The sequence below is a fragment of the Protomyctophum parallelum genome (genome assembly GCF_964188405.1).
Source record: "Protomyctophum parallelum genome assembly, chromosome: 4".
NCBI lineage: Eukaryota > Metazoa > Chordata > Actinopteri > Myctophiformes > Myctophidae > Protomyctophum > Protomyctophum parallelum.
Genome location: NC_139700.1, coordinates 34464300 through 34491490, shown reverse-complemented (window position 1 = coordinate 34491490; position 27191 = coordinate 34464300). Strand labels below are relative to the sequence as shown.

The 27191-nt window shown below is 42.5% G+C and overlaps 2 protein-coding genes across 2 annotated transcripts in view; both read right to left on the bottom strand.

Moving 5' to 3' along the window:
* The window catches only part of cetp (cholesteryl ester transfer protein, plasma), a gene marked incomplete at both ends in the record, with an annotated part of 10991 nt that extends 10055 nt beyond the window's left edge, over positions 1-936 (bottom strand). The window contains one exon of the mRNA XM_083762779.1: positions 807-936. Within this exon, the coding sequence (XP_083618905.1) occupies positions 807-936 (130 nt within the window). The remainder of the gene's footprint in view (positions 1-806) is intronic.
* A 4479-nt stretch (positions 937-5415) lies between these two features.
* herpud1 (homocysteine-inducible, endoplasmic reticulum stress-inducible, ubiquitin-like domain member 1) lies at positions 5416-25971 on the bottom strand. Its single transcript, XM_083762525.1, has 8 exons — positions 25634-25971; positions 22250-22327; positions 21205-21282; positions 17958-18268; positions 16909-17019; positions 15234-15623; positions 10253-10379; positions 5416-8112 (listed from the first exon to the last, which is right to left on the bottom strand). The coding sequence occupies exons 1-8, from the start codon at positions 25784-25786 to the stop codon at positions 7924-7926; spliced, it is 1437 nt and encodes a 478-aa protein (XP_083618651.1). The 5' UTR covers positions 25787-25971; the 3' UTR covers positions 5416-7923.
* Between the last annotated feature and the right edge of the window lie 1220 nt (positions 25972-27191).

The window sequence follows — 27191 nt, the reverse complement described above, 5'->3', positions numbered from 1 at the left end:
GTGTGTGTGTGAGGCTGCACAACAGTGACACTTGGTGGTGAAAATATGCTATTTCCGTGCTCAGGCCCAGGGACACAGCAAGGGACACAGCCAGGGACAAACATAGCTGACTATAGGAGTGGTTGCACCACTCAAAAACACAGTGCAAAACATTATAACATCATGTGTTGACTGTGTTACAGTAAGGGTTGCATTAACATGTTGTGAGTTTGACACATTGTAATGTTACATTGTGTTAAAGCAGATGATGCTAAACCATGATGGCAGATAAGTAGAGATTACACTGAGTGACTAGAGGCAAGGAAGGAAAGTAGAGACAAATGAATATGTAACAAACAAAACGATGAACCTATGGAAGCTCATTTACATTTACACTAAATTAAAAAAAATATATATATATACGTACATGTTGTTTATTTGCAAGTTTTTCTTGCACTTGCCAATCTCACATTTGCAAGAAAAGATCTCTGAATTCGGAGACTTAAATTCACAGTTATGAGAATAAAACTCAAAAAGCTGGACTATAAAGTGAGGAGTCCTTTTCATTTGTATTCAGTGGTGGAAATTAAACAGGCTTCCTGAACCATATAAGAAAACTACGTGATCAAAATAATGAGGATGTGACGTGAAGAGAACAACATCTGTGTCAAAGACGACCTCGCCTGAAGCAACTCCAAGGAACCACATGAGCGACTGATGAAAAGGACTAAATAACAAGCAAGCTGACTGACCAGTACGGACAAAGACATGAACAAACAAATGATTCGTGGGGATGAAAAGGGACAAATAAATGCCCACTCACTCACAGACAACAGCAGCAGGATACGTGAGCCTGCACACAGCTCCAGTGTGCCGGTAGGCTAACGCGGGGTCCTCCAGGCAACCATGGGACGTCCCAAATAGAGATAGGCACAACAGCAGGACCACCGCTGTCATACACCTGGCCATCCCACCTTGACAAGTTGGTTAAGATGTTTGAGTTGTTAGCTGGTGCACGGTCAGAGTTAAATGTGTGAGACAGTCTCCAAGCAACCTAAACAGACTTACCTCGAAACTGAGAGACCCCTGGTTTCCTTGGAAATGTAGTCTGAGAGGCAGCTGTACTTTGTGGACTCAGGATAAGATTCTCACACCATGGATTTCTCATTCAAATCTTTTCTGGGCTGTAATTGATTCGCCTGTCCTCTACTCTACAGGTAGTCAATGAGATCAGATGGTCACAGGACTTGTTCTCGCTTTGTGATCTATCTCACACCAACTGTTCTTACTTCACCTAGATTTACAGCCTCTGAAATTCACCAGAACTTGTTTGCTCCCTTTTATCCGATCAGCGACAACATAATCATATAATCACCAGAACACATGAAAACACCCACAGTCTGATTCAAACGTGTCTTTCACAAAGAGGTGCTTTAAGGTGAACTGGTCAAAGTACACTTCACAAACTCTCCCTCTCTCTCTCTCTCTCTCTCTCTCTCTCTCTCTCTCTCTCTCTCTCTCTCTCTCTCAACAACACACTCTCTCTCAACAACACACTGGACAGAAATGGTCTGTTTTCCTGCTTCCATCAATTCAGGGCGACTTGCCAAAGTACACTACATACACCAGGCATGAATAACTGACATCCAATCTGAGCTCATTTAAACAGACTAAACTATGGCTACTGGAAAAGGTTCCCCTATAAAAGGTCATCTTAGAGGGAAGGATAGGGACGTACATGTTGTGTTGTGTATGTAGTATTGTGATGTATTTTAAAGTATTGTTCCGTTCAGTGTGAGAGGACCTCAGTGGAAATAAGTCTTCGGACTTTGCTGTGAAATCCTTGAATCGCTGATTATAATGTTTTATTATGATTGCTTTTCTAAATAAATCAAATCAAATCAAAAAATGAAAAGTAATAGCGATTGCAAATATCCAAATACCACAGAACAGATGCTATACATTCAGTAGAAGATGTCTTTCAAATGAGCTCAATAACAGTAGAATTAATACTCTTGACTGTAGATTACAAAAAGTAAATAAAGTCCACTGCTGCACATTAACCTCTTCTAAACAACTGCAGCTAAAAACACAGCAACACGGGAACAACAAATAGACCAAATATTGCGTGCATGCGACTTAAGGACACGGTTCATTGACAAACAGTGAAACAGACCTTAAAGGGATTGTGACATTAAAAAAAAGGTTTTGGAATTGTTCTTATTTTTTTTAGGTTTTCTAAGCTCAATTGCACCCAAAAAACCTGAACTTTTAACATTCAGTAGACTTTCTGTGGTCTGGGGTTTTCTGGCTCAAACAGGTGCTCTGATTTGCTGGCAGTTTGTGATGTAAGAGCCTGCAAATCCCATATATGTCAATGGGATTTGCCAGCAGATGTCACTGTTTTCACTGTCTTGCCTGTTTTCATTGTAGCTCAAAAGGCTTCCAAACCCCAAAGAAAACTCCAGACCACAGAAAATCCACTGAATGTTCAAAGTTCAGGATTTTGGGGTGTAATTGAGGTCATAAAACCTAAAAGAAAAACGAAAAATAAAAATAAATTAAAATGAATGTCATAAAACCTTTAATCGGACACGGTTCAGTGACAAATAGACATGAGGACATGCATATTGTATGTCAAGGGAGAATACTCTAAAGATCCTACAAGGTGTCCATTAATCAAACTTACCCTACTTGTTTGAGATGAACAAGATGCTGGACTGTTATCTATAGCTAACTGGTTGTATCACAGGGTGTGTTGATCTCTACTTTCTATCCACTTTCAACCCTCTCAAGAAAACTAACTAAGTGCTATATATATGTGCACAAAGAGCCCTTCTCACAAGCACCTGCTCAGCTGAGAAATTAGATACTAAAGGCTGAGTCTAGCTACTTTGTTCTCTAATGGTAATTCCCTGAGAATCAGATCTGTTGTTGGATGGATGTGCTCTCTTCAAAGCCACCGAGCTATAAATGAGCTCACAGAGATGGAGACTGTATTGTATGAAGACCTCAGAGAACAACAACAACAAGAGAGTGGAGGTTGGATTAGGGCTAGACTCACTGAAACACTGACCCTTTACAGGTGGTAACCTACTGAAACTCCTCTCTCTCTCTGTGTGTGTGTGTGTGTGTGTGTGTGTGTGTGTGTGTGTGTGTGTGTGTGTGTGTGTGTGTGTGTGTGTGTGTGTGTGCGTGTGCGTGTGCGCGCGCGCGTGTGTGTGTGTGTGTGTGTGTGTGTGTGTGTGTGTGCGTGCGTGCGCGTGTTTGTATACTGTTCTCATTGACCATAACGCGCTCCCGGTGACCTCATCTACAGTAAACATGTGGCATATGATAGGGAAATTCACCTGCGGTCACATGACCTAGAATAACCCTGTTTCAACAACCTAGTCAACAAACTCTGTGTCCTGGTTGGATCATGAATCCTGATTATAGAGCATTGTCTTGGTATCAGGGACAGTGCCATAGATTGGTTTTCATCCCATCTATCTTAGCTGAGTTGCTTTTCTGTCAAATGTTTGACATTTTGTTTTGTCTTCCACTATCCCCCCCGTCTTCCGTAGTCCCTCATGGCCTATACTTTAGTGTCTTCTAGTCTATATCTTCTCCCCTGAGACTTGTTTTTAAGAAACATTCGGAAATCCACATGCCCTTTAAAAGGGAAAACAACAGCTCCCTGACACCTCTTTTTGATTGTCTCAACGACATTAAGGCTTGGATGGCTCTTATGACAGTAAATAGAGGTCATAGTGTTTGGGACTAGTGGTCCTGGTGTTGTTGTACCCGCTGACCTGGGTTCCCTGCAGCCTTATGTTAAACCAGTGGTCTCCAATCTTGGTGTCAAATTGGATAATACGCTTACATTTGACAAACAGATGAATGCTGCGGTCAGATCTAGCTTTTATCATCTGCGGCTACTTGCTCAAAGTCTGTGCTTAATATATGTTTATTGGTAGTAGGTTTCAACAATGTAGTACAGTTTGAACATACCATTTTTTTTCTCCCTCACCCCCCAACTTTTATTGATTTTGAGCGATTGATTCATGCTTTTATTTCCACACATTGGACTATTGTAATGCACATTATACTGGCTTGAACCGGCCTCCATTGCACATTTACAGTTAGTCCAAAATGCTGGGGCATGTCTCTTAACTTGAACCTGCAAGCGTGACCACATTACACCGATTCTGGCTACACTTGCTGTATGCTTCAGAATTGATTTTAGCATAATCTCCCAAGGTCATTGCAGACTGCGTACGAGTTGAGACACGTTTAAAGACAAGGTGACCAAGTATTTTCGTAGCCCCCACATTATGGAATGAGCTCCCCTCCCATATAAAACTGGTGTTTTAACTGATGGATAGTTAATAGTTGTATTTAGCTTTTTGGATTTTCTGTGCAGCACTTGGGTAACCTTGTGTAAATGTGCTATATAAATAAAGTGGATTGAATATTGTATACCGAAAATGTAAACATGGCATTTTCGATGCTGCATAGATCTGCTCAAACTGCTACTGTAGATGCACTGTTCTCACAATCGACATTTACATTTAACCACTTAAATCCCTTCAGCAGTATCGTGGGCAAAGCTTTTGCAGAAAATAGCAGATCGACAAGCTCACAAAGCGTTGTGAAAGCTCACAACGTACCTGTCTGGGATGCTCACAAAAGCCTGAATAGCCGTCAAAATGACCCCAAACATGTATAAAAGTGAAATATCCCTTTACGTGGTTACGTGGTTTTGTATTTTTCCAGTTTTTCATTTGTCTATGAGGTGATAGTACTTCATTAGACACCCTGGAGTTGTTTTTATGTGCAATGGTGTGTTAACTTTGTATTTAGGGTTTCTTCCTAGAGGCTGAACCCTTGACAGTCAAACGGGCCAATGAAATAAACAGTAATATAGTGACGTCACACTATCAGCCCCTCCCCCTTTATCATACAACTACAGCTGTGGGTGCGGCTTCAGTTCAGGTGGATCATTCACCACCCATCAGGCAAACCAGGCATACTTAATGAACTGGTGGGGGTGCACACATTTTAACAAATACTGCACAATTATACCTCCTTGTATAACAATGAAGACTCCATCTTTCACTGTAGGCTCTCTAATAACATCAATTTGCCCCTGCAAAATCCTGGGTGTTATTATATTCACTACGAAAACAGGATAGTGGATCTCCTATTGAAATCCATAAGCCTGGTTGGGGAGGTAAAGAGTTTTGCCTTCAACAGCTACCAGGTCAAATGTCCTTGAGCAAAGCACTTTAACCACCACTTTAAAACCCTATATATTCCGTTTACGGTGGTCCTTGGGGGCTCTACCGTGTGAGCTATTTTCCCCCAAATGATTATGTATTATTACAGCGCATTATTACATTAAAAGGGACACTAGGGTCAACTCAGACACTGTGACAATAAATGCAAAACACATATCCTTTAAAATTTATTGCATCCACTTTTGCAACTTCATTCTGCCATTTCCCAAAACACAATTTTGAGAGAATAAAAAGAAAAAAACAAACAAAACATAAGATTACACTTGGTGAATAATGTCAATACCTATTGTTATTCCCAAAGGCAACCACAAAGCTAACTTTATAACAGCAACTTATGGGTACAGCTGTGTGTGTGTGTGTGTGTGTGTGAGAGATGTAAAAAGCATATGATAAGAATACAAAGAATAGCATGAAACCTTTGCATACAACCTGCTGACAGACAGGGGTTGATGTGTCTGGCGGCTATACTTGGTTGTGAGCCGGTGTCGTATGCTGAAAATGGCACACGTACACTACAAGCTCACAAAGCGGCGTGGTGTGATGCATTGTGAGCTTGTAGATCGTCTATTTCTTTTTAGCTAGCAAACATACCTGCCTACATGGCAGGATACTTATTCATTATTCAAAGAGCCCATTCCATTATTCTGTTTTTAAAATCGGGATTTGAAAACATATCCGTTAGAACTTGACTTGCTGAAGACGTGGGCCCCAAGTAATCATAAAGCTCCACGTGAAAAGTATATGTATGTATGTATATATATATATATATATATATATATATATATATAAATCTTGCATAATAGGATTTTTGTTATAAAGTGCTGCGTGTACAGACAATTTTATAATTTATTTACAAATCCTCTTATTTCTTTGTACTGTATTAATGTAATCTACAGAATATATACACAACAATTTGGCAGCAAGAAGCACTCATGTTTGCATTTGGTCACAAGGTGGTAGTAGAGTAGAGCTGTATATTACTACCATTGCTCATTAAAGTAAAAGCCATCCATAACGATCATTCAAATTATGTTATTTGTACGGCATTTCCACCATCAGACCTACTGTCTATTAATACTAATTTATACAACCCTTTCTTGTGTCAATGGTTTTATTTTCTCCTGCTGAAAATACATATTCTTGTCCACGTTCATTTTGTCGAAAGGGTTGCAAGATGAATCATGTAAATGAAGTCTTATGCTTCAACTGCCTCATATCCATCACTGTGAAAGTGCTGAACAAGAGAATCTCCCTCAGGGGAGCTGACTTATGGCTAGAGCCAAGTTTTCAAGTTGCCATGATGTGACTTATTTGACAGGTTCTGGATTGTGGATCTCCATAATTCTTAATGGAGATGGCAGTGGTTCTCAACCTTTTCAGGCCACGTGAAAATAGCCGATCTACAAGTTCACAAATTAAAGTGACAAGTGAAGCTCACTAAAGTCAAGTTTGTTGATTACTTTGAAAAGTCCTTAACTTGTCACTTCAATGTCATCTGGGGACCCACCCAAAATCATGTGGAGACCCCCCCATTGGGACTGCACTACAGCCACTGCGAACGGTTTCAGATTACGTTCACAGAACCCAACTTGAGCCCTGCTCAGGTACTAAATTCAGAACTGACACTTTTCAGATTACGTTCACAGAACCCAACTTGGGCCCTGCTCAGGTACTAAATTCAGAACCGATACTTTCAATAGTATTTTCTGAAATGGCGAATATAACAGATCTACAAGCTTGCAATGAGACGTGTTGCAAATATTGATTTAGTAATTTATTTGTTTTAATTACGTACCTTCCTCTTTCACAACCCCTTGGTTGTTGTTATAATGGAAAAGCATGAACATAAAAAACATGGCATGCAGAACTTCAGCGGGTTCTGGTCTCATGTTTCAGGTTATGGTAGGTTCAGGGTTACAGATCATAGTCTAAAAGAGCCTTTAGTAATGCCTGTGTGACACTCTGGGGCCCGGATGTATAAATCCCCTGAGAGGAAGACTGAAAGTAGCATCACTGGTAATGTCATGTTCAACAACCGCAGAAGCTTCACTAATATAATGAATATTTGAAGATTTCTTTTTATGGGAAAAAAGGCTCCCTTGTTATGGAACAGTCCAGAAGAAATTCTTGCACAGATGGCCGAGTAGGTTAGGAGTCAGGAAAAGAGCCAGGCATAGCTCATTCTGTCAGTAAGTTTTAAGAAATGGGGCTTTAAAAGCACCCTTGTCCCCAAGTACATTTGGAGAATGTGGAATGAATGTTCAGGGTTCAAGTTTACAGTTCAAAGAAATTGGTCAAATGTAGGAATGGAAGCTATTTTCACTCAAACGGTTCCGGAATATTGGATAATCACAAAAGGGACGTCAGCGACTTCCGTGTAGCCCACGGGCCAAAGCTGAAAGCCTTTACAAACTAGCTGTTGACTCGTGAAAACATCTATGATTTTTTTAGGCTTAATCCTTTGCCTTGATCCAGATATTATAGCTCATACTGTATAAGATGTCATTATCACAATCAAACAGCTTGGTATTCCCTGATGGACACAAGCAGAGATTAGCATTTCAGAAGGGCTAAGGAGGAGGCAGTTAACAGGGTTAGCCGTCCCCAACTCAAAATGCTTGATTGAAAACTTGGCTGGAGTATCCGTTGACGTCAGAGGCGTTTAGTTGGCCAAACCCTGCTGTGCCTCAGGTATGAGTGAGGAGAAGAAGCTTTTGAAGAACACCCAGGCTGTCCACATGACTGACACCCTATGAGCAGGGACCAGCACTGCTGTCATTGGTCCTTGTGCCTCAGGTTCATCCCTTGCAGCGTCTTGTCCCACCCTCTCTCCGTCGGCAGGCTCCTCCCCCTGAACACACAGAAGGGTTTTGGGTTAGCGCTAAACTGGAAAGGCCAGCACATTGAATGGATAGAATATATATTTAATTGAATATAAAATTAGCAATATATTTATATGGTTTGGCGATGAATTCGATCTGCTTTTAGGTATAAAGCACATCTACCAACCACAGGGAATCAGAATCCCCCGTACATAAACAGCAGATCCAAAACAACAAGTCATAGCTAGGGAGGTGGGAGTGAATAGCAGTCGTAGCTAGGGAGGTGGGGGTGAACAGCAGTCGTAGCTATAGGGAGGTGGGGGTTAACAGCAGTCGTAGCTATAGGGAGGTGTGGGTGAACAGCAGTCGTAGCTATAGGGAGGTGGGGGTGAACAGCAGTCGTAGCTATAGGGAGGTGGGGGTGAACAGCAGTCGTAGCTAGGGAGGTGTGGGTGAACAGCAGTCGTAGCTATAGGGAGGTGGGGGTTAACAGCAGTCGTAGCTATAGGGAGGTGGGGGTGAACAGCAGTCGTAGCTAGGGAGGTGTGGGTGAACAGCAGTCGTAGCTATAGGGAGGTGGGGGTTAACAGCAGTCGTAGCTATAGGGAGGTGTGGGTGAACAGCAGTCGTAGCTAGGGAGGTGGGGGTGAACAGCAGTCGTAGCTATAGGGAGGTGGGGGTGAACAGCAGTCGTAGCTATAGTGAGGTGGGGGTGAACAGCAGTCGTAGCTAGGGAGGTGGGGGTGAACAGCAGTCGTAGCTAGTGAGGTGGGGGTGAACAGCAGTCGTAGCTAGGGAGGTGTGGGTGAACAGCAGTCGTAGCTATAGGGAGGTGGGGGTTAACAGCAGTCGTAGCTATAGGGAGGTGTGGGTGAACAGCAGTCGTAGCTAGGGAGGTGGGGGTGAACAGCAGTCGTAGCTATAGGGAGGTGGGGGTGAACAGCAGTCGTAGCTATAGTGAGGTGGGGGTGAACAGCAGTCGTAGCTAGGGAGGTGGGGGTGAACAGCAGTCGTAGCTAGTGAGGTGGGGGTGAACAGCAGTCGTAGCTAGGGAGGTGGGGGCGAACAGCAGTCGTAGCTAGGGAGGTGGGGGTGAACAGCAGTCGTAGCTAGGGAGGTGGGGGTGAACAGCAGTCGTAGCTAGTGAGGTGGGGGTGAACAGCAGTCGTAGCTAGGGAGGTGGGGGTGAACAGCAGTCGTAGCTAGGGAGGTGGGGGTGAACAGCAGTCGTAGCTAGGGAGGTGGGGGTGAACAGCAGTCGTAGCTAGGGAGGTGGGGGTGAACAGCAGTCGTAGCTATAGTGAGGTGGGGGTGAACAGCAGTCGTAGCTAGGGAGGTGGGGGTGAACAGCAGTCGTAGCTAGGGAGGTGGGGGTGAACAGCAGTCGTAGCTAGGGAGGTGGGGGTTAACAGCAGTCGTAGCTATAGGGAGGTGGGGGTTAACAGCAGTCGTAGCTAGGGAGGTGGGGGTGAACAGCAGTCGTAGCTAGGGAGGTGGGGGTGAACAGCAGTCGTAGCTAGGGAGGTGGGGGTGAACAGCAGTCGTAGCTAGGGAGGTGGGGGTGAACAGCAGTCGTAGCTAGGGAGGTGGGGGTGAACAGCAGTCGTAGCTAGGGAGGTGGGGGTGAACAGCAGTGTTTGAGCAAGACAGCAGTGGTGAGAGCAGCAGCAAAAGCAAGCACGGATGAGTAGTGCAAACTTCCAGATTAAATAGAGCAGTCTAAGAATGAAACAAGTGTGTGATTGGATGAGTGGATGTGGACGTGGACTCAATGGACGGCCGTCAACAACTGCACTGGGTTGAGTTCCCTGACAGAACTTGCTCTGCACATGTCTGTGACAGTTGCAACGCTCATTTAGTTCGTCCTTGACAACTAATTATAAGTCTTGCAACGTGAGCTTGAAGATCGGCACTTTTCTCAATATTTATCTGTGGAACAGAGTCAAATGTAAATCTAATACCTCAAATCCTACAATTCCAAGTGCTTGTCAGGGTGGGGTGCTGTCCCCAGTTCAAAATATAGTATTTTATTATTTGAGGGTCGCGGCGTAAAAGGTTGAGAACCACTGCCATAGAAAAGAGTAACAAAAGTAACAATAACAATGACTAAAAATACGGCTGGACAAAATAAGGACTTGAATATATTTTCTTTCAAAAGACGTGTCTTACCGGAGCTGGGTTCTGCTGGGCCTGTGGAGGTTGCTGGGCCTGTGGAGGTTGCTGGGCCTGTGGTCGCTGCAGGTTGGGTCCCTGGACTAGGGGTCTCCTTCTGAAAGGGAACCAGCCTACTGTGTGTCTGCAGAGCAGGAGAAAGGCAGATAAGCAAGAGAGAGAGGTTAGAAAATCTTTGCACTATTATTTTGTCGCTAAAACTATAACCAAAAATGTTTGTCGACTACCTTTTTTCACTGACTAAAACTAAGACTAAATATATTGACACTTTCGTCAACAAATAGAAACTAGACACTAAAATGATACAGAGGGACTAGTTGAGAAGAGATCCAGTAGAATCTGGTTGGGCTCTGAAAATAACAAATCTACAAGCTCACAATGCATCGTGCTGCGACACATTGTGAGTTTGTAGCTGTGCATGCATGCAAGTGAAAGAATCCGGCATTACGACACTATCAAGGCCAGCAAAAATAGTCGACAAAATTAACTGGAGATTTAGTCGACTAAAATCTTATATTTAGTCGACTAAAACATTTCAGAAGACAAAAAAATGTGACTAAAACAAAATTAAATTTTTGTCAAAAGACTATGACAAACTAAATCAAAATGTGCTGTCAAAAGCAACACTCCTTTGTAGCTGCCTGTCAGGCAGAAACTTTGTATTGTTTGGACTGTTATAGGACCAAAATGGAAATGTGTGTTATCCTATTAGCCTAAATGTCTGACTGTACCCGTTTACATTTCTGACCGATATAAAGTATACAACCAATCAAAACCTTTGATTTATTTTGTAAATGATTGCCCTTTACACGCACGTCTCACCAAAAAGTAGCACAGAATAGCCATTCTTCAAGCTCTACAAGCCATTTCAGAAACCTTTTAAGACTCCAGCCAGAGTGTAATAACACTAGGAAACCAGCACATGTGACATGCCATGATGCCACATGACAGAACTAATACTCAATTTTAGTTGTGAGTGACTGGAATGTTTGTGCACTCAAACAGTCTATGCCAGACAGTTAACCTGGCGAATTTCTTTCACATTAAAATAAAAGTAAAAAACAGCACAAATCTTGTAATCCATCAGCCACTGTGGCCGGCTAAATAAGATCGCTCTGTGCTTCGAGGGCTTACTTTAAAGTCAGATGCTTTAAGCCTGTTTGCTCTAGTGAAACATGAAGGCCTGGCATGACAGGTTTCACACGGAACATACAGATCCTCAAGAAGCTCCTATATAGGCTTTGCAATGTGCTTTGTTGAAACAAAACAAAAGTACATTACATTCAGTATGAGATTCACATACCTCAACACGTTTTTGTAGGATCTGAGACATTTCATTATGCTGAATGTTCATTTGCTACAGTCTGAGTGAGCTATCATTGTTTGTGAAGATGTATAAGTATAATAATATGAACAAAATATAATGTCATGTTGGTGATAGCACTGCACTGCAAAATTATGCATTTTGCACAAGGTTGCTCACACAACACCACGTTTGTCTTCAGTGCCATAGAGGGTATGCGTGTGACATCATCAAGGTCCTATCTGATTAAACAACGTTAAAGTCACTTTGGCACTCGATTTGCCACTCGCTTTATGCATGCACATTCCCTCTATAGTTTTGGTCTGATTTGTAGAATCAGTCTCAGGTCTTAAATGGGTTTAAATAAGTTCCGGAGTGCAGCTTTAACTTTAATTGTTTACAGGGCAAACAGGCAGGTCTCGGATGACAAAACACACTTCAGTCTGGTTTGGAGAGGAGCTTTGGGCGCTAATATTACTGTCTGGGAAGACGTGTGAATGAAATGGTACTGCTGCTTAAGCGGAGTGCCCTTGAATCAGACACTTTAATTAATACACCTGCTACATGGAGCTGCTCAGATAGCCATCGTGGGCAGCTCCAATGTAACCCGACTCCGCCAGATGAAAGCAGAGAGTACACTGGGTTCCCCCCCTCCGGCTACCATCTGGGAACTCACAGGCAGACTCGATGCTCTGGCCACCAAACGGCCTGGCCAATCAGCGGGAGCTAGAGGCGGGATCAAGGAATACACAGTCCTGCCTTGATCCCGCCTCTAGCTGCCGAACAAGTTAGGATGTCTCTCGAGTGTCTCCCTAGGGAGGTCCTCGATGTCATTGTGTGCCCAGCTGAGAACTGGTATCCTGCCTCTGGCTATTGAGGTAGGTCGGTTTTCAGCGCTGCCAGAAGAGAATAGATTATGTACTGCAATATATGTGACCTAAATGATGTGGAAAATGAATTTCATTTTATGTTTTATTGTTCCCTGTATGATGATTTGAAGGTTCCACTGTTTGAGGCAATGCAACAACACAATCCTGAACTATTCTGGGGTGGTTATTTAATAATGAAGTATTTAGGACAGCACAGATTGTTTCTAGAGCCTGGAGTATAACACAATCTCAGCTCTTCAAGTAGGTCCTTGTGTCTCCTGTTACAGGCCTAATGGTGAATTTTATTTTAAGTTGTATATTATGTAATCTGCCTTGTAAGAATCTTGGGTGTAAGTTTAGTATTCACTTGATCATTGTTTGCAAACTGTAAAACGTGTCCTGTAAGTCCATATGGGCTGGGCTTCTTTGGAAGCATGACACTTAAAGGACCTATAACATAAAATTCGACTTTTTCAATTTATTTTGTGTTTTTTGGGGCTCCCATATGTGTTTTCTATCCCCACAAATAACCAATTTTGAACAATCAGGCTTTCATATCATATGGGTGTTTTAATGGAAATTGCGCTCAGGAACAGCTCAACTGATTTTGGCCTCATCGTGATGTCATCAATGTCACCCTACTTATATAATTCCTCCTCTTCTTCAGTCTTCAGTTCCAAATTTACATTTCCACTTTGTTTACAATGTCCACCATTGTTGATTTTCCAAGCTGGCATGGAATGGAAACAAGCCTGGGTTTATCTAGCATCAGTATTATAATGACTCAAATATTAAATAATCTGCATATCAGCACCCCACCACCTCAGGACATTGTGGTACTGCAGCTAAAACTGCTTTCAAAGTCCAGAAAGAATTGACAAGGACTGGTTATATCAGAGTAGTGATTGAGGCTCAAACCATTAGAAATAAGTTTGAGGGACATAGACAATATGATATTAAATATTAAAAGCAGTTTTAAAATGCATGTTATTTGCGCTTTAAATAAATAATCAATAATGTAAAAAAATAGACCATCTATAGTTTCTATACCATCTACACGCACCTAGGCGTGTCGCGGGTTCGACTCCCGATCCCGACGACCTTTGCTACGTGTCACTCCCCATCTCTCTCTCCCCATTTCCTGTCAGCTCTATGTACACTATCAAATAAAAATATCCTAAACACACACACCATCTACAAGCTCACAACACATCGTGACGCATTATGAGTTCCTGTACCCAAAATAGGACATAATTTCCAATACCATTGTCAATCATTTAAACAACAAAATCTAATAATTGCCCATATATCTGCCAAGATCGGTCGGTCTCTGAACAAGACACTGTAATTAATTACGCCTGCTACAATGGAGCTGCTCTGATAGCGGGCAGCTCCCGTGTGTGTATGTGACAGCTCTTCCAGAACCCAATGCAAATGAAGTGGCCTCGGCCAGTTTGCCATGCTGAATAAAACATCACCACAGGGACTGGGTTCTGTTTGAAAAACACATCCAGAGGCCGGGGTGAACACTGAACATCACAGACACAACAGGAGACTTTTGCTGCGTTCACACTGGCAGATACAAAACATACATGAAGGATACAAAGCTAGCTACACAGCATTATCTGTAGCTTTGTAGCAGTTGAAGCCAGATCAGCTTATTTGTAGCTGTTCTACGGATGTATCTTTGTATCTTCATGTTGCATGCTTCCATTGATAATTAACGGTAGACTGTATCTTTCTAGCTCCCAGTGTTATGTTATTAAAGCAATAAAATCCTCACTCTGCACTCCATTGACGGAGACATTATGCCTGATTTATACTTGGTTGCGTGGCGTTTATTTGATTACTCCCCACACACATTTCTGTGTTATCACCACTGTTGTATCCTATCGACTCACAAATAGCGAGGAGCCCTCACGGGGAGGACGTAAAGCCTTCATCCTACTCCTCCCGCCCAACACTCCCGATACGCAAGTTATGGGTATCGGAATCGGTATCGGGAAGGATAGAACGGTACGGGTCCATCTCTACTTACAGGTACATGAGGAGAAGGATAGAACGGTACGGGTCCATCTCTACTTACAGGTACATGAGGAGAAGGATAGAACGGTACGGGTCCATCTCTACTTACAGGTACATGAGGAGAAGGATAGAACGGTACGGGTCCATCTCTACTTACAGGTACATGAGGAGAAGGATAGAACGGTACGGGTCCATCTCTACTTACAGGTACATGAGGAGAAGGATGGAACGGTACGGGTCCATCTCTACTTACAGGTACATGAGGAGAAGGATGGAACGGTACGGGTCCATCTCTACTTACAGGTACATGAGGAGAAGGATAGAACGGTACGGGTCCATCTCTACTTACAGGTACATGAGGAGAAGGATAGAACGGTACGGGTCCATCTCTACTTACAGGTACATGAGGAGAAGGATAGAACGGTACGGGTCCATCTCTACTTACAGGTACATGAGGAGAAGGATAGAACGGTACGGGTCCATCTCTACTTACAGGTACATGAGGAGAAGGATAGAACGGTACGGGTCCATCTCTACTTACAGGTACATGAGGAGAAGGATGGAACGGTACGGGTCCATCTCTACTTACAGGTACATGAGGAGAAGGATGGAACGGTACGGGTCCATCTCTACTTACAGGTACATGAGGAGAAGGATAGAACGGTACGGGTCCATCTCTACTTACAGGTACATGAGGAGAAGGATAGAACGGTACGGGTCCATCTCTACTTACAGGTACATGAGGAGAAGGATAGAACGGTACGGGTCCATCTCTACTTACAGGTACATGAGGAGAAGGCTGCTCATCACCAGGACAAAGCGACTCAGGGTGGAGTAGAAGTAGACGATGCTGAGGAACACGCCCAGTCGCGCCACCGTGTACACCCAGTCCAGCCAGTCGCGGTCCACGTCCTCCTCGTCCTCCATCACCGGGCCGCCCTGCGCGTTCATCCGCAGGTTCTGATTGGCCGCCGCGGGGTCGATGAAGGCACCACCGTCCTGGGCCACTGCGTTCTGGTTGGCTGGCAGGGGCTCGATGGGGTTCTGGTTGGGTAAGGCGGCCGGGACGGGCGCCTGGTGGTGGGCGGGAACGGGAGGGTACGGACCGAAGGTGGTGGCTGCCGGCGCCATGGACGCTGTGCTGTGGCCCGCTGCTGCTAAAGCTGCATGGCTATTGGTCGAGGACAAGGACAGGAGGAACATTTTAGAATGGAGTTCATAAGAGTTATGATAATGAATAGTCATGGACTCATGGTGCACATCATGAACTATATAGGAAATGGATGGATGGATAAAAGAACCAGTCCAGCAAAAGATGGAAAATACGTGCACCGAGAGCTTGAATTGCAATGTGATGATATTTTTGCAGATTATATATTTATATATACAGACTGACAATGGAACTCCAAGCTGCGTGTGCATCGCAAAGGGATGCACACGCAGATTAGACACACCAACGGACCGACATGTGGAAACAACAGTCGGCCATGCGCTGCTTCGTGCTTGCAGTTATGTTAGGGTTTGAGGTAGGTTGTCGGTCTAATGACAGTCGGACCAATGTATGTCTAAACTAAAGCCTGTAAAGCAGGACTTTAAATATTACAATAACTTCTGCAAAGAGGGATTCGCGGAGACAGAGTTGCCGTTTCAGTAAACTAGCGAGAGAAATGCTCTATGAACTCATTTCTTGTCACATTGCTCTCCTCATTAAAGCACATAGATTTTAGAAATAGATTTAATTGTTTTCATAACATTAGCATCAAGTTTCATAAACGGGTAAAACGCATAGTTATTTTTAACAGACTACAGGGGGGAAAAAACCCTGCCTGCCGCGCTAAAGTGTGTTTATATTTTCCGCTCCGCGAGTCTGACTGCAGCGGCCCTGTGGCACGCAGGGGAGAGGTAGTGGAGTTAGTTGCTTTTACAGGCAGCTTGAAGATGCAATGAGTTCTTTCCGAAGCGATTTTTTATACTTTTCATTCTAAACAACACAGACGTAAGGGTGAGAAAAATCTAATCAAGTCAAAAATGTAGTTAAGTGGTATCCTCCCAACAGTGATGATATATAAAAAGTAAAAACACAACCTTGATTGCAATTCGGATCCGTTTCTTGTCTTGACAAGTATCCTCTCATGCATGTGCATTTCTCTCATCCTCTCATGCATTTGCAGATCTACGTAAAATCTGTAAATCTGCTATTTTTTTAAAATCGTGAAAATGTGGCGCAAATCTTTGAATATATATTCTTTCAGAGCAAACATTTTTAACTCAAATCTTTGCTTCTGGGGGGTCCCTGGAACAACATATTTTCAGATGGGGGTCCACGGGTCCTTGATGTGAAAAAGGTTGAGCATCACTGACACGGTTTTCAGAAAACGGTCATGATTTAGAAGACATTTTGTAGAATCGAGCTCAGGTCTAAATGGGTTAAAACATCTATGAGATGTCAGACTCACTACTGCATGTAATACTGTCGAGCGTAGACGTGCTGGAGCCAGAGGAGCTGTTGAGGGCTGTACAAGGAGTACGTAGGGAAGGCTGGCTGAGCCATCTCCGCTACACCAGGCCTACAGGCAGCAAGAACAATAGAAAGAAAGAGTCAAACAAAACTAATCATAGTTCTTTTTTTCTTTTTTTATCCCACGATTTTGTAACCCAGTTTTCTTTTCACCCAGTGCCAATTATCTAATGTAATCCTGGGCGCTACACTTCCTCTGCCAACCTGGAGGGGCAGCGGACTGACCTCATGCCTCCTTCTATGCATGAGGAGTCCAAGCTACTTCTTTTCACCTGACAGAGGGGAATTTCCCCGGCCGGACATAGCGCGTGGAAGGGAGACGTTATTCCGACCAGTTCCTTTCCCCTCCATCAGGCGCCCCGGCTGGCCAGGGGGAGGTAGTTTTAGAGACCAGGATTACGGCATGTTTTTGTGAGGGTATCTACCGTAGGGGACACGGGGAGAACATGCAAACTCCACACAGAATAATCATAGTTCTTGCTCACTCTCCCACATGACAAAGTCATATTTGAAAGTAAAACATAATGAGATCATTCACTTGATTTATGTATTCAACAGCAAAGGCACACACCGTCCCAAAACAAAGATGTCTCGACAGTGCAAATAGCTGGATCATTATTTTTTTTTATACATCATTTATGAATATAGAAATAATAGGTAGATCATTTAAGACTATACAAATTAGGTTACATATTCAGAAATTATACTGACAATTTCTGAATATTCTGATTTATAGGTATATCAGGCACTGTTTAAAAATACCAATAGGTATATTAGACATTATCATTGTCAATATTAATAATTATCTGTGTCCCAGTTGATACAGTCAATTAGCACAATAAAAAATGTCCGACATCATTTCTAATTGTATCAATATCATATTTGTTTTCACTGTACGAAAGAGCATAATTATATGATCAGACATTTTCAAAGTTGAAATAGACAGCTGGCACCAGTGGAGCCTAAATATTTGTATGTTTGACTTACACTGCAATGCCAGGCCAAGCCGGTGTTTGCACTTGTGTGTGATCTGGTCGTGGAGTGGAGGCTGCGGGGGCTGCATGCCTCCTCTGCCTCAGCTCTGGTGTCGTTGGGGGACTTTGTACAGGTGGCGGTGTTGGGGTACTTTGTACAGGTGGCGGTGTTGGGGTACTTTGTACAGGTGGTGGTGTTGGGGTACTTTGTACAGGTGGCGGTGTTGGGGTACTTTGTACAGGGGAAGAGGGGGAGGCAGAACTGGACATGGAGGTCTGTACTGTGGAGGCCGATGCAGCATGGAGCTGTTCCGTCTCTCTGACCTGAAAAGAATGAAAGAAATGTCAGGGTGTGTCAGGGACTACTCTGGTAAAAGGTACACGCAGATGAATATTTGATATGGCGGTTACTGTACTTCCTAATACCAGCCCCAGAGATGTTTACAAAGATGGTTTATAAAAACAAACCTGCCTTAAACGTGTTATGAACAACCAAGTGAGGGAGGCAACGCCCACACAGCTCTGATTATTGTTCTAAAAACAAAATGGAGATAAGAGGTTTCTGTCCGACAGCAACGATATAGAGCGTCGCAGTCCCTCCCCCTTTCAGAAAAACGAGTGCCCCAGGAAATGAAAACCCAATGCATTCTCCCATATTTAATTTATTTAAAGACCTTTTAAGCGCCGTACGAAGCCAACTCTTGTCGTGACAAAAACACACAAAAATCTTCGGGCCAAACAAAGAATTAGAAAGTAGAAAAAAACGGCAGGTTACAACACTTTTTTTGTTGTTTTTCTTCTTTGTAATTATTTGTTTGGCCCGAAAGATTTTGTGTGTTGTCATGATTTGTCACGACAAGAGTTGGCTTCGTACGGCGCTTAAAAGGTCTTTAAATAATCGTTTTTCTGAAAGGGGGAGGGACTGCGACGCTCTATAGAGCGCCGCAGTCCCTCCCCCTTTCAGAAAAACGAGTGGCCCAGGAAATGAAAACCCAATGCATTCTCCCATCTGCACTTCTTATTTAATTTATTTAAAGACGGTTACGCCGCGGACAAAGCCAACTCGGATCGTGACAAATCATGACAATGAACACAATGTTTTGGGCCGATCAAATCATTAGAAAGAAGAAAAGAAAGTCAGGAGACAACACTATTTGTTTTGTTTTTCGTCTTATAAATTATTTGATCGGCCCAAAACATTGTGTTCATTGTCATGATTTGTCACGATCCGAGTTGGCTTTGTCCGCGGCGTAACCGTCTTTAAATAAATTAACTAAGAAGTGCCGATGGGAGAATGCATTGGGTTTTCATTTCCTGGGCCACTCGTTTTTCTGAAAGGGGGAGGGACTGCGGCGCTCTATACTGGTGCACTCTTAACTTAATAACGATTTCCTATTTAGTGTCACTATTTTGGCCAATGGGCATGTCATTACAGGCAAAATCATTCCAAAACATATCAAGTATTTTCTAATCATTTGAACATAGCAGATCTACAAGCTCACAGCATTTTGCAATGCTTTGTGTGAGCTTATACTAGGCCTAGATCTTCCATTTTCATACAATAAATTATTCAGGGCTTAAAGGGTTAATTTAATTTATTTTTTGCGACCCTGGGGACACTGGGAACTTCTGCAAGTGATGTGAAACTGAAGAAATCTACATTTAGCAGCATTTGAAATCTCATATCTGCACTGAACACTAATGAGATGAGAGCTGTGCAGCTGTTCTACTATAGAGGCACAATACTATTTAGAGGCCACATTTTAGTGTCTGATGCCAATCACAATTTTGAAGAGTCGTAGCCGATGACCGATGTTTTGAGTGATATTATTTCTAAAAGTTTAATCTAATAACTACATAATAATAATATAATAACTGGCAACCTTGCGGTTACCATCCATCTACCCCTGAGCCACCACCGCCCGTTATCCAAACGTAGTTGTAGTCCAGGCGCTTTTCAAGCACCTGGCAAAAAACTCTTGTTTTAGCCCTGAATACAGGCAGGTGGGGTGCCACATCAATCAAATGTAAAGCAGTATGCAAATCAAGTGTTACACCAACGTATCAGTGTGTATCTGCAACCTGTAAATAACTCTAGCTCAAAACAGATCAGCACACATGGCTCTATACTGTATATCCTGGATGCTAGATTATTCTCCAATCATATTCTGTACTTTTTTTTACCCGTTTTTTTTTGTCTTAAGCCCTGTCATTTTACCTTGTTTGTTTAATATATTGTTACAGTCTGCGGAGCATGTTACACCAACATTTCACCTATGAGTGAGTGACCATGAAAGCCATCGTTTACTCACCCTGCCATGCCAGGTTGTGGCACACTTTTCACAAGAGTTCCTTGGTCACTGTTCTTTTTTTGATCCATCTATAACTATTTGTTTGTTAGGATTACGCAAATAACTTGCGTCCTGGTCCTGGAAACCATTCGTTTGCTTGTGCAAGTGGGCCAGTGACATTTTCAGTTTCAAAGATAACAAGACTGACATACTGGGAAACCTGTATTGTTGAGAGTGAGACCTTACATTCCATGAGATGTAGTAAGTTGGTTGATTTGGCCTTGCTGGTCATAACCAAAATCATGAATATATAAATGTGACAGAGAACCCAGACTTTTCCATAAAACTACGAGAATTCTCATACTTTCCATCTACACCAGTTGTATGGCAACTACGAGAAATCTTGGATAAAGCTTTAAATCAAAGCTTTATCAAAGTTGCTAGGCAACACCTTGCATACCCCCAGCACCAGGAAACGTGCACACGCACCAAGCCCCCGAACTGCCACTACCTACTGGCCAAAAGTGGAACTGCAGTACGTTCATGGAGGTGAACGGACATTCAGTGACGTCATGTGCGTGACTGTGGTCTCAAATTTGAGACCACAGTCGCTCCCGGTCCTCCCTCTATCCTTAACTCTATGCCGCGCACCCCATAGGGTGACGGGTCCCATTAAAAGTAGGATCTTCTTTGGCTCTTTTCTCTGAAAGATAAGGCGCTGATCATCATCCATCCGAGGTTCGGATCTGATTTGTGATTTTTTCATCACATCACGCACAACATATTAACGTTTGCTGCCACCATGTGGCAGAGTAACTAAAGATATCATATAAACTGGAGGGGACCACATTTGATTGCATTTGTGCACTCTCAAGAGTTATGGTGGTGTTTGAAATTAAACACAAAAAGAAGCACTGCTCTAGTCTAAACTACTTTAAACTTGTAGACATGTACCAGTGGTGTAATTACCTTAGGTCTGGCTCCCAGCGGTCCTCTGGCCGGGGCCCGAGCGGAACACACCAGGTGCAGCGTGGGAGCACAATCAGTCTGGGATGGATGGCAGAGATAAACAACAGATTAGAAGAGTAACGTGGCAACACTTCCAAGTAACACTGCTGACACACACGCGCGCACGCACGCACACAAGAAGTAGTACTATACTACTTTCAAACACATATTAGTATAATGTATTCTTAAAGAATACATTATACATTACAGTATTCTTAAATAATACATTTAGGTAATAAATTATAAACAGTATATAACAGAACAGTAGTGCAATATCAACAATATCAGCAAAATCTTAAGTTTGAGAACTACTGATTTAGAAGTTATCCCAATACCAGAATCAGAATAGGGTTGAGGTGGTGTCTGGTTGCTGCGATCGTGCTTACTAGCACTCCACTCGCCTAATAAACATACCTCCAGAACTGTCATCAAGCTGAAATGCAGCCACTCTGTCTGAACCCATTTTCTCTAGACAGAGGATTATCCCTGACAACAACAACAGGTGGCTCTATGCGGATGTATATACCTTTGTGTCACTGTCCGGATCAGTTTACAGGTTATCTTCTCTCTCCAGTAACATGAGACACTATGAGGGATTCATAGATGTAAACCATGTTGCAAAACACATGAAATACTAGCTTGTGTTATAGTGTGTACTACTGACCGACCCTGCAGCCTGACGCTTTCAGGCACAGCATGTTTCAGGTCAAGGCCTGACCTAACTATTTATAGTTGACTTGACTTTTTTTAAACATGGCATTTATAAATAGTTTTCTTTCTTTTTTTCAGTTTATCATCTAGCGGTGTGCACCTCACCCATTTCCACTGATCTAACCATTATACCATGCAAACCTAAACAGATGTTAACATTCACTGCACCGAGGTTCATGTTGATAAGAAAATACAGCTAGACAGAATGGCACTGCCATGCTCAGAGGGCCACACGCTTTATTTTGGAGTGCCGCTTTTTCCACTTTGGTGATATTTGAATCGACGTGTCACCCACCTGTCTGAAGATATCCCTCAGGTGTAGGTGGTCAGGCAGTAATTTTCCAGAGTAGATCAATCTTTGGTCAGTCACCGCCTGAACACAATGGAGAGAAATGGGTTGGAGTGAGTAAGACTTTTAAAAACACATTTTATAAAGGTCAGTCATTGACCATTCTCCATGGTTCCTTCCATTAAGCATGATGGCAATTAAGCCTGGTTATGGCAGGAGGGAAACAGGCTGATTGATTGAGCTACAAACCAGAAAGTGCACATTTGTCACATGAAGATTCTATGAACTAATTAATAGTTTATAGCTATAGTTAAAGCTGCAATTCAGAACTTGCAATTCTAGAACAAACCTAATTTTAAAGAATCTTTATGGTAAAGTAATTATATTAATACCGTATCACTAGCACATGTGTAGTGTGTGGTAGGAGGCATATAGACATTAGAAACTTCAAATATAAAATACAATAGCCTATCTAAAAATCCAAATAATATAAAATACAAATATAAAATCCATCATCATTTAGAAGTCTGCGTATATATGGGATTGGTGATTTTCTGTATCTCTCAGTTCGGCATGATGGAGTGTCCAGGTCGTCTCCATTTCTAGTTTGACGTCCAGAGAGCTCTTTCCTGAAGGGGGGGGGGGGGGGGTAGCCAGTTCCTGAAGTTAGATTTGAACAGCTTCCTGGCGAAGTCAAGGCAATGTGAGGGTGCAGAGAGCTCCTGTGTATCCCGAATACCTCCGGCCAAGAATGTTTCTGCAAGCCCGTTTCTGGACTCTTTCCAGACTTTTAGTCTGGCTGGCAGTCAAGGAACTGTGCCAGACCGGGACTGCATATTCCAGCACCGGGCGCACATAGCCTGTGTAGATTGAAACCAACTCAAGGTCTTGGACCCCAAATTTCTTCAAGCGACATAGGAGAGCTTTCTATTGGCTGAGGTCAACATATGTGACCAGATTTGACTGAGAGCCTGCCATCGCGCAAATTCCAGCTTTTCACCAGAGGAGAAAACCTTTTTTTTGTTTTCCTCTCCAAAATGAGTTAATGGCACAGGCAGACTCTTCACATACTAGAGCATGTCTGAAATAAGTGTCAGAGCTGAAATTGACATGTACATATGAAATAAATGCTTAACCGGGAATCACTTTCCCGGTCATCCCCGAATGACTCCCCCTCCTACCAGCTAGTGCGATGGACCCAAGTGCTTAAAATATAAACTACATTAATTGGACGTCAAGTGGTGAGGTTACGGTGAGACCAAAATGGCATGGTGTGTGTGTGTGAACCTGTTGCCCGATGTTCCCTCTTTTTCCCCGCTCCCACCGTGCTGTGTTATGTTATGTTATGTTATGTTGAAGAAAATAAAAAATAAAAATAGAAATAAATGCTTAAACATGTAGCTAGGTGTAATGTTAGAGACCACAGAAGTGAACCTTTCAAGCCTGTTTTCTCAACTCGCTGTTTTCTGCAAGACATTACTCTATAAGCCATATCTCCAAAACTGGTGGGTCAAACTGAACAACCAATGTCAATTTGAAGCTATGATTCCCTGCTTTCATAAAAAAAAAAAAAATCCAATGGCAGTCCATCAGTCAAATTTAGTCACATATGGTCTAGCTGGCTGTCCCATTTCAGACCCCCAGAACCTTTACTGAGTCACACACGTCATATCATCCACATATTTCCAGTGGTGTGTTCCATCCTGGAGGGAGCTGTTAATCAGTGCTAAGAAGATTATAGGCCCTAATACGGTCCCCTGTGCGACTCCACATGTGGGGTATTCCCAGACAGGTGTCCTTGGTAGCGCACGTTTTGCTGTGGATCAGTCATGAAGCTGCAAATCCATGGAATCAGACCTGGTCTCACCCCTAAATCAAGGAGACACTGCACTGCCACTGTGTGGTCTACAGCATCGAAGGCCATGGCAAAGACTGTTGTAATTACTGTGCACACTGAGCCAGCAACATCACACAACAGCATACACAAGTCCATTAAACTGACTAGATTGTGTGTTGTGGAACGGTTCTGTCGGCTGCCAAACTGCATGGGGTCTAGGTTTGGCGTGATGTCGTTAATAATCCAGTTCCCAGCAAAGTGTTCACATATTTTTGAGAGTTCAGCCGTTATTGAGATCGGTCTCAATTCATCCATGTCACATGGGGACGATTTTGATATAGGGACAACAGTCTCCTCTTTCCATCGTCTAGGAACGACCCCTTCATCAAATGAACTGTAGTGTTGATGATGACACAAAGAGGAATATAGATAGTGGTATTTATATCTTTACTCAAGTAAAACATTCCACCACTGAAATTCATGGCACCATATCACCCTAGGCAGGCCAAGTGGTAGAAGATTTGTCTCCCACATGTGAGACTTGGGTTCGAATCCTGGAGAGGGGAACATTATGAAAACTTAAGGCTTGCAGCTTTAATGAATACCAGTCCGACCTGTTCAGTTAGTAGGGTCTACAGAATAGCTTGTCAAACTGGTATCTCAAGACCTTCAACTTTTAATCGTGTTCTTATCAGTTATCAACCTATTTTCTCACAACTGCCACCAGCAGCCATGAATGGTGCTGCAGGCTATTATCGCCTGGACAGATGTCATGACCTTCAGGATACAGTCAAATTGTCCCTCTGGTCTCTATTCTAGTGTATTTTCTGGTTTCTGTTATTGTGGGAATGCTGGGGTTTAAGTGGTTAAAGTGAAAGCTAAACCTGTTATGGCCACTTTTAACACCAGGGATCAGAATGCCACAGCTTCCAGGATTTAGTTGTGTAATCTCTTGTGTTGTTACACACTCTCCGAGTTAAAGGGCTGCTGTAAAATTCAATACAAGTTGTAGGGGAATACCATCCTATACAACTTTGTAACTACACAGTAAAATCCTGAGTGTTCAATAAATTCCAAATTGTACCATTAACAAATAAAATAATTTAATTAACCTATATGGTGGAATGTTACAGTTACACCTTTAAGTTGTTATACCTTTCAAGAACAGGATTATGTAGTTTATCGATTTTGACATTTGCATATCTATGATAGATCATGCAAAATAAAAGTCACTCTATAAAACACACCTGATAGTCTTGATCCAAGGCTAATGGTACTCTACTCTTCCACTGAGAACTCTAGACCCCGAGAGTTCGAATCCCGGGTAGGACATAGAAGAACATACGTGTATAGTTTTAACTCTGATCATTGTAGTGTGTAGGCTAGTAATGCCAGGCGGCAGGCCCAGCAGCGGTGCAGCAGCACTCTCAGCCTAGTGCCAGCTGCTTTCACATTCCATTTCAACCTAGACCAGAAGTAACTGCTGGGACGTTAGCAATACACTGCTAGCGTCATTCGGTTTTAGCCTTAAATAATAATCACTGACAACTCACTGGTTGAGACGGATAGACCGCGGACAGATGTCTCTTTAGATCCACCACGGTCCAGTCCAGATCGACCGCTTCCACGGTCTGGTCCCCGTGGGCCATGTTGGGTGTTTTGATCACAAACGTGATCGTCTTTTGTTGAAAGCCTCCCCGATCCATTTTCTAACCCTCTCTCTATCTCTGTCTGTCTGTGATGTTTCGCACGAGATCCAGTGTAACAACCTTTAAACCGATCAAATAACGTATTAATATACCGCTCGATCGTAAGGAAACGTGTCAGTTTTACAGGGAAGTAAAGAAGTAAGTATGTCTCAATCTGTTGCTGACTGACTGCTGCTGACTGTCACACACGGAAAACAAAACAAGAGGCGTCAATGTAGCGAGGAATGTTGTTTCCAAACACACTGTGGCCGCTCCTGATTGGCTAACAGGGCACTTGTGATCACATGGATCAGACGTGGAGGGTCGACTGTGCTTTCATGGTTGCGCAATGCGCATGCGCAACAGTGTCCAGCTCCAGTGGTTCTCAAACTTTTTAATGTCAAGGGCCCCAAATTAACATGCTGTAGACGAGGCTCTTCAATGTTAGGCCAAGGAGATGAAGCAGCTAGGGACCTCCACTACAAATTGTATGAAATCGTGTTGCAGATTAAACCTTTTCATAGATCATATTATCAATATCATATCATTCATATTATATACTTGTTTGACAGCACTATCACAGTGATACCTCAGTTCCATTTTAATACATGTGAAGAACAGTGATACATTTATATCGTGTGATCGTATTCATAAGAAAGGTTTCAGAAACATTTAATTAAAATTGTCTAAAAGGTATGAAACAATTATTGTTCTAAAAAACAACATCAGTAAAGAATGTCAAAAGTAGTTTTTTTAATCATTGAACAATCTAAATTTAAATAAATATACGATTAAATATAAATGCAAATCATTTTAAAGGCATCATAATAACCAATCACTTGCATTATGTATCAGTTTGAGGCAACATTAAGCATTGTAATTTACGATTTTAAGATATATAGCCTATATAAGATATATAGAAGTTTGTGTCCAAGATGCAAAACATCTTTACATGCAAATTTAAATACCAAAAGTTTCTAAAAGTGCTATACCAAAGTCACCACAACATGCTTGACTGCATACATTCAAAACTATAGTGATGCACCGAATATTCGGCCGCAGAAAATGTTCGGCATAAAATTGCTACATGCATTTTCGGTCAATTCGGTTTCGGCCTGAATAGGCAGAAAATATATCTCCAAATAGTGTATGCAATGAATGCATTCAAAAGAGCTGAATAAATGTTTTATGGACCCATAATAGTGATTATTATTTAAGTTAAGTTTTGCCATAACCATTTATTTTGCCATAAATCAGGTAGCTTTAAGGTACGGCCATAACAGCAATGGTAGGAAAAAAGATATATAATATTAATCATATTCGGATATTCGGTATTCGGCCAACTGTTTCCTATATTCAGTATTCGGTTTCGGCCAAGAATTTCCCTTTCGGTGCAAAACATTTACCTACTATAAAAACTATT

Excerpts from the sequence above, each read along its gene's own strand:
- herpud1 (XM_083762525.1), bottom strand. The coding sequence starts at position 25,786 with ATGGATCGGGGAGGCTTTCAACAAAAGACGATCACGTTTGTGATCAAA. Across the intron at positions 22,328-25,633 it reads CGGTCTATCCGTCTCAACCA|GCGGTGACTGACCAAAGATT; the intron begins GTGAGTTGTCAG and ends CATTGTGTTCAG. Across the intron at positions 21,283-22,249 it reads TGAGGGATATCTTCAGACAG|ACTGATTGTGCTCCCACGCT; the intron begins GTGGGTGACACG and ends CATCCATCCCAG.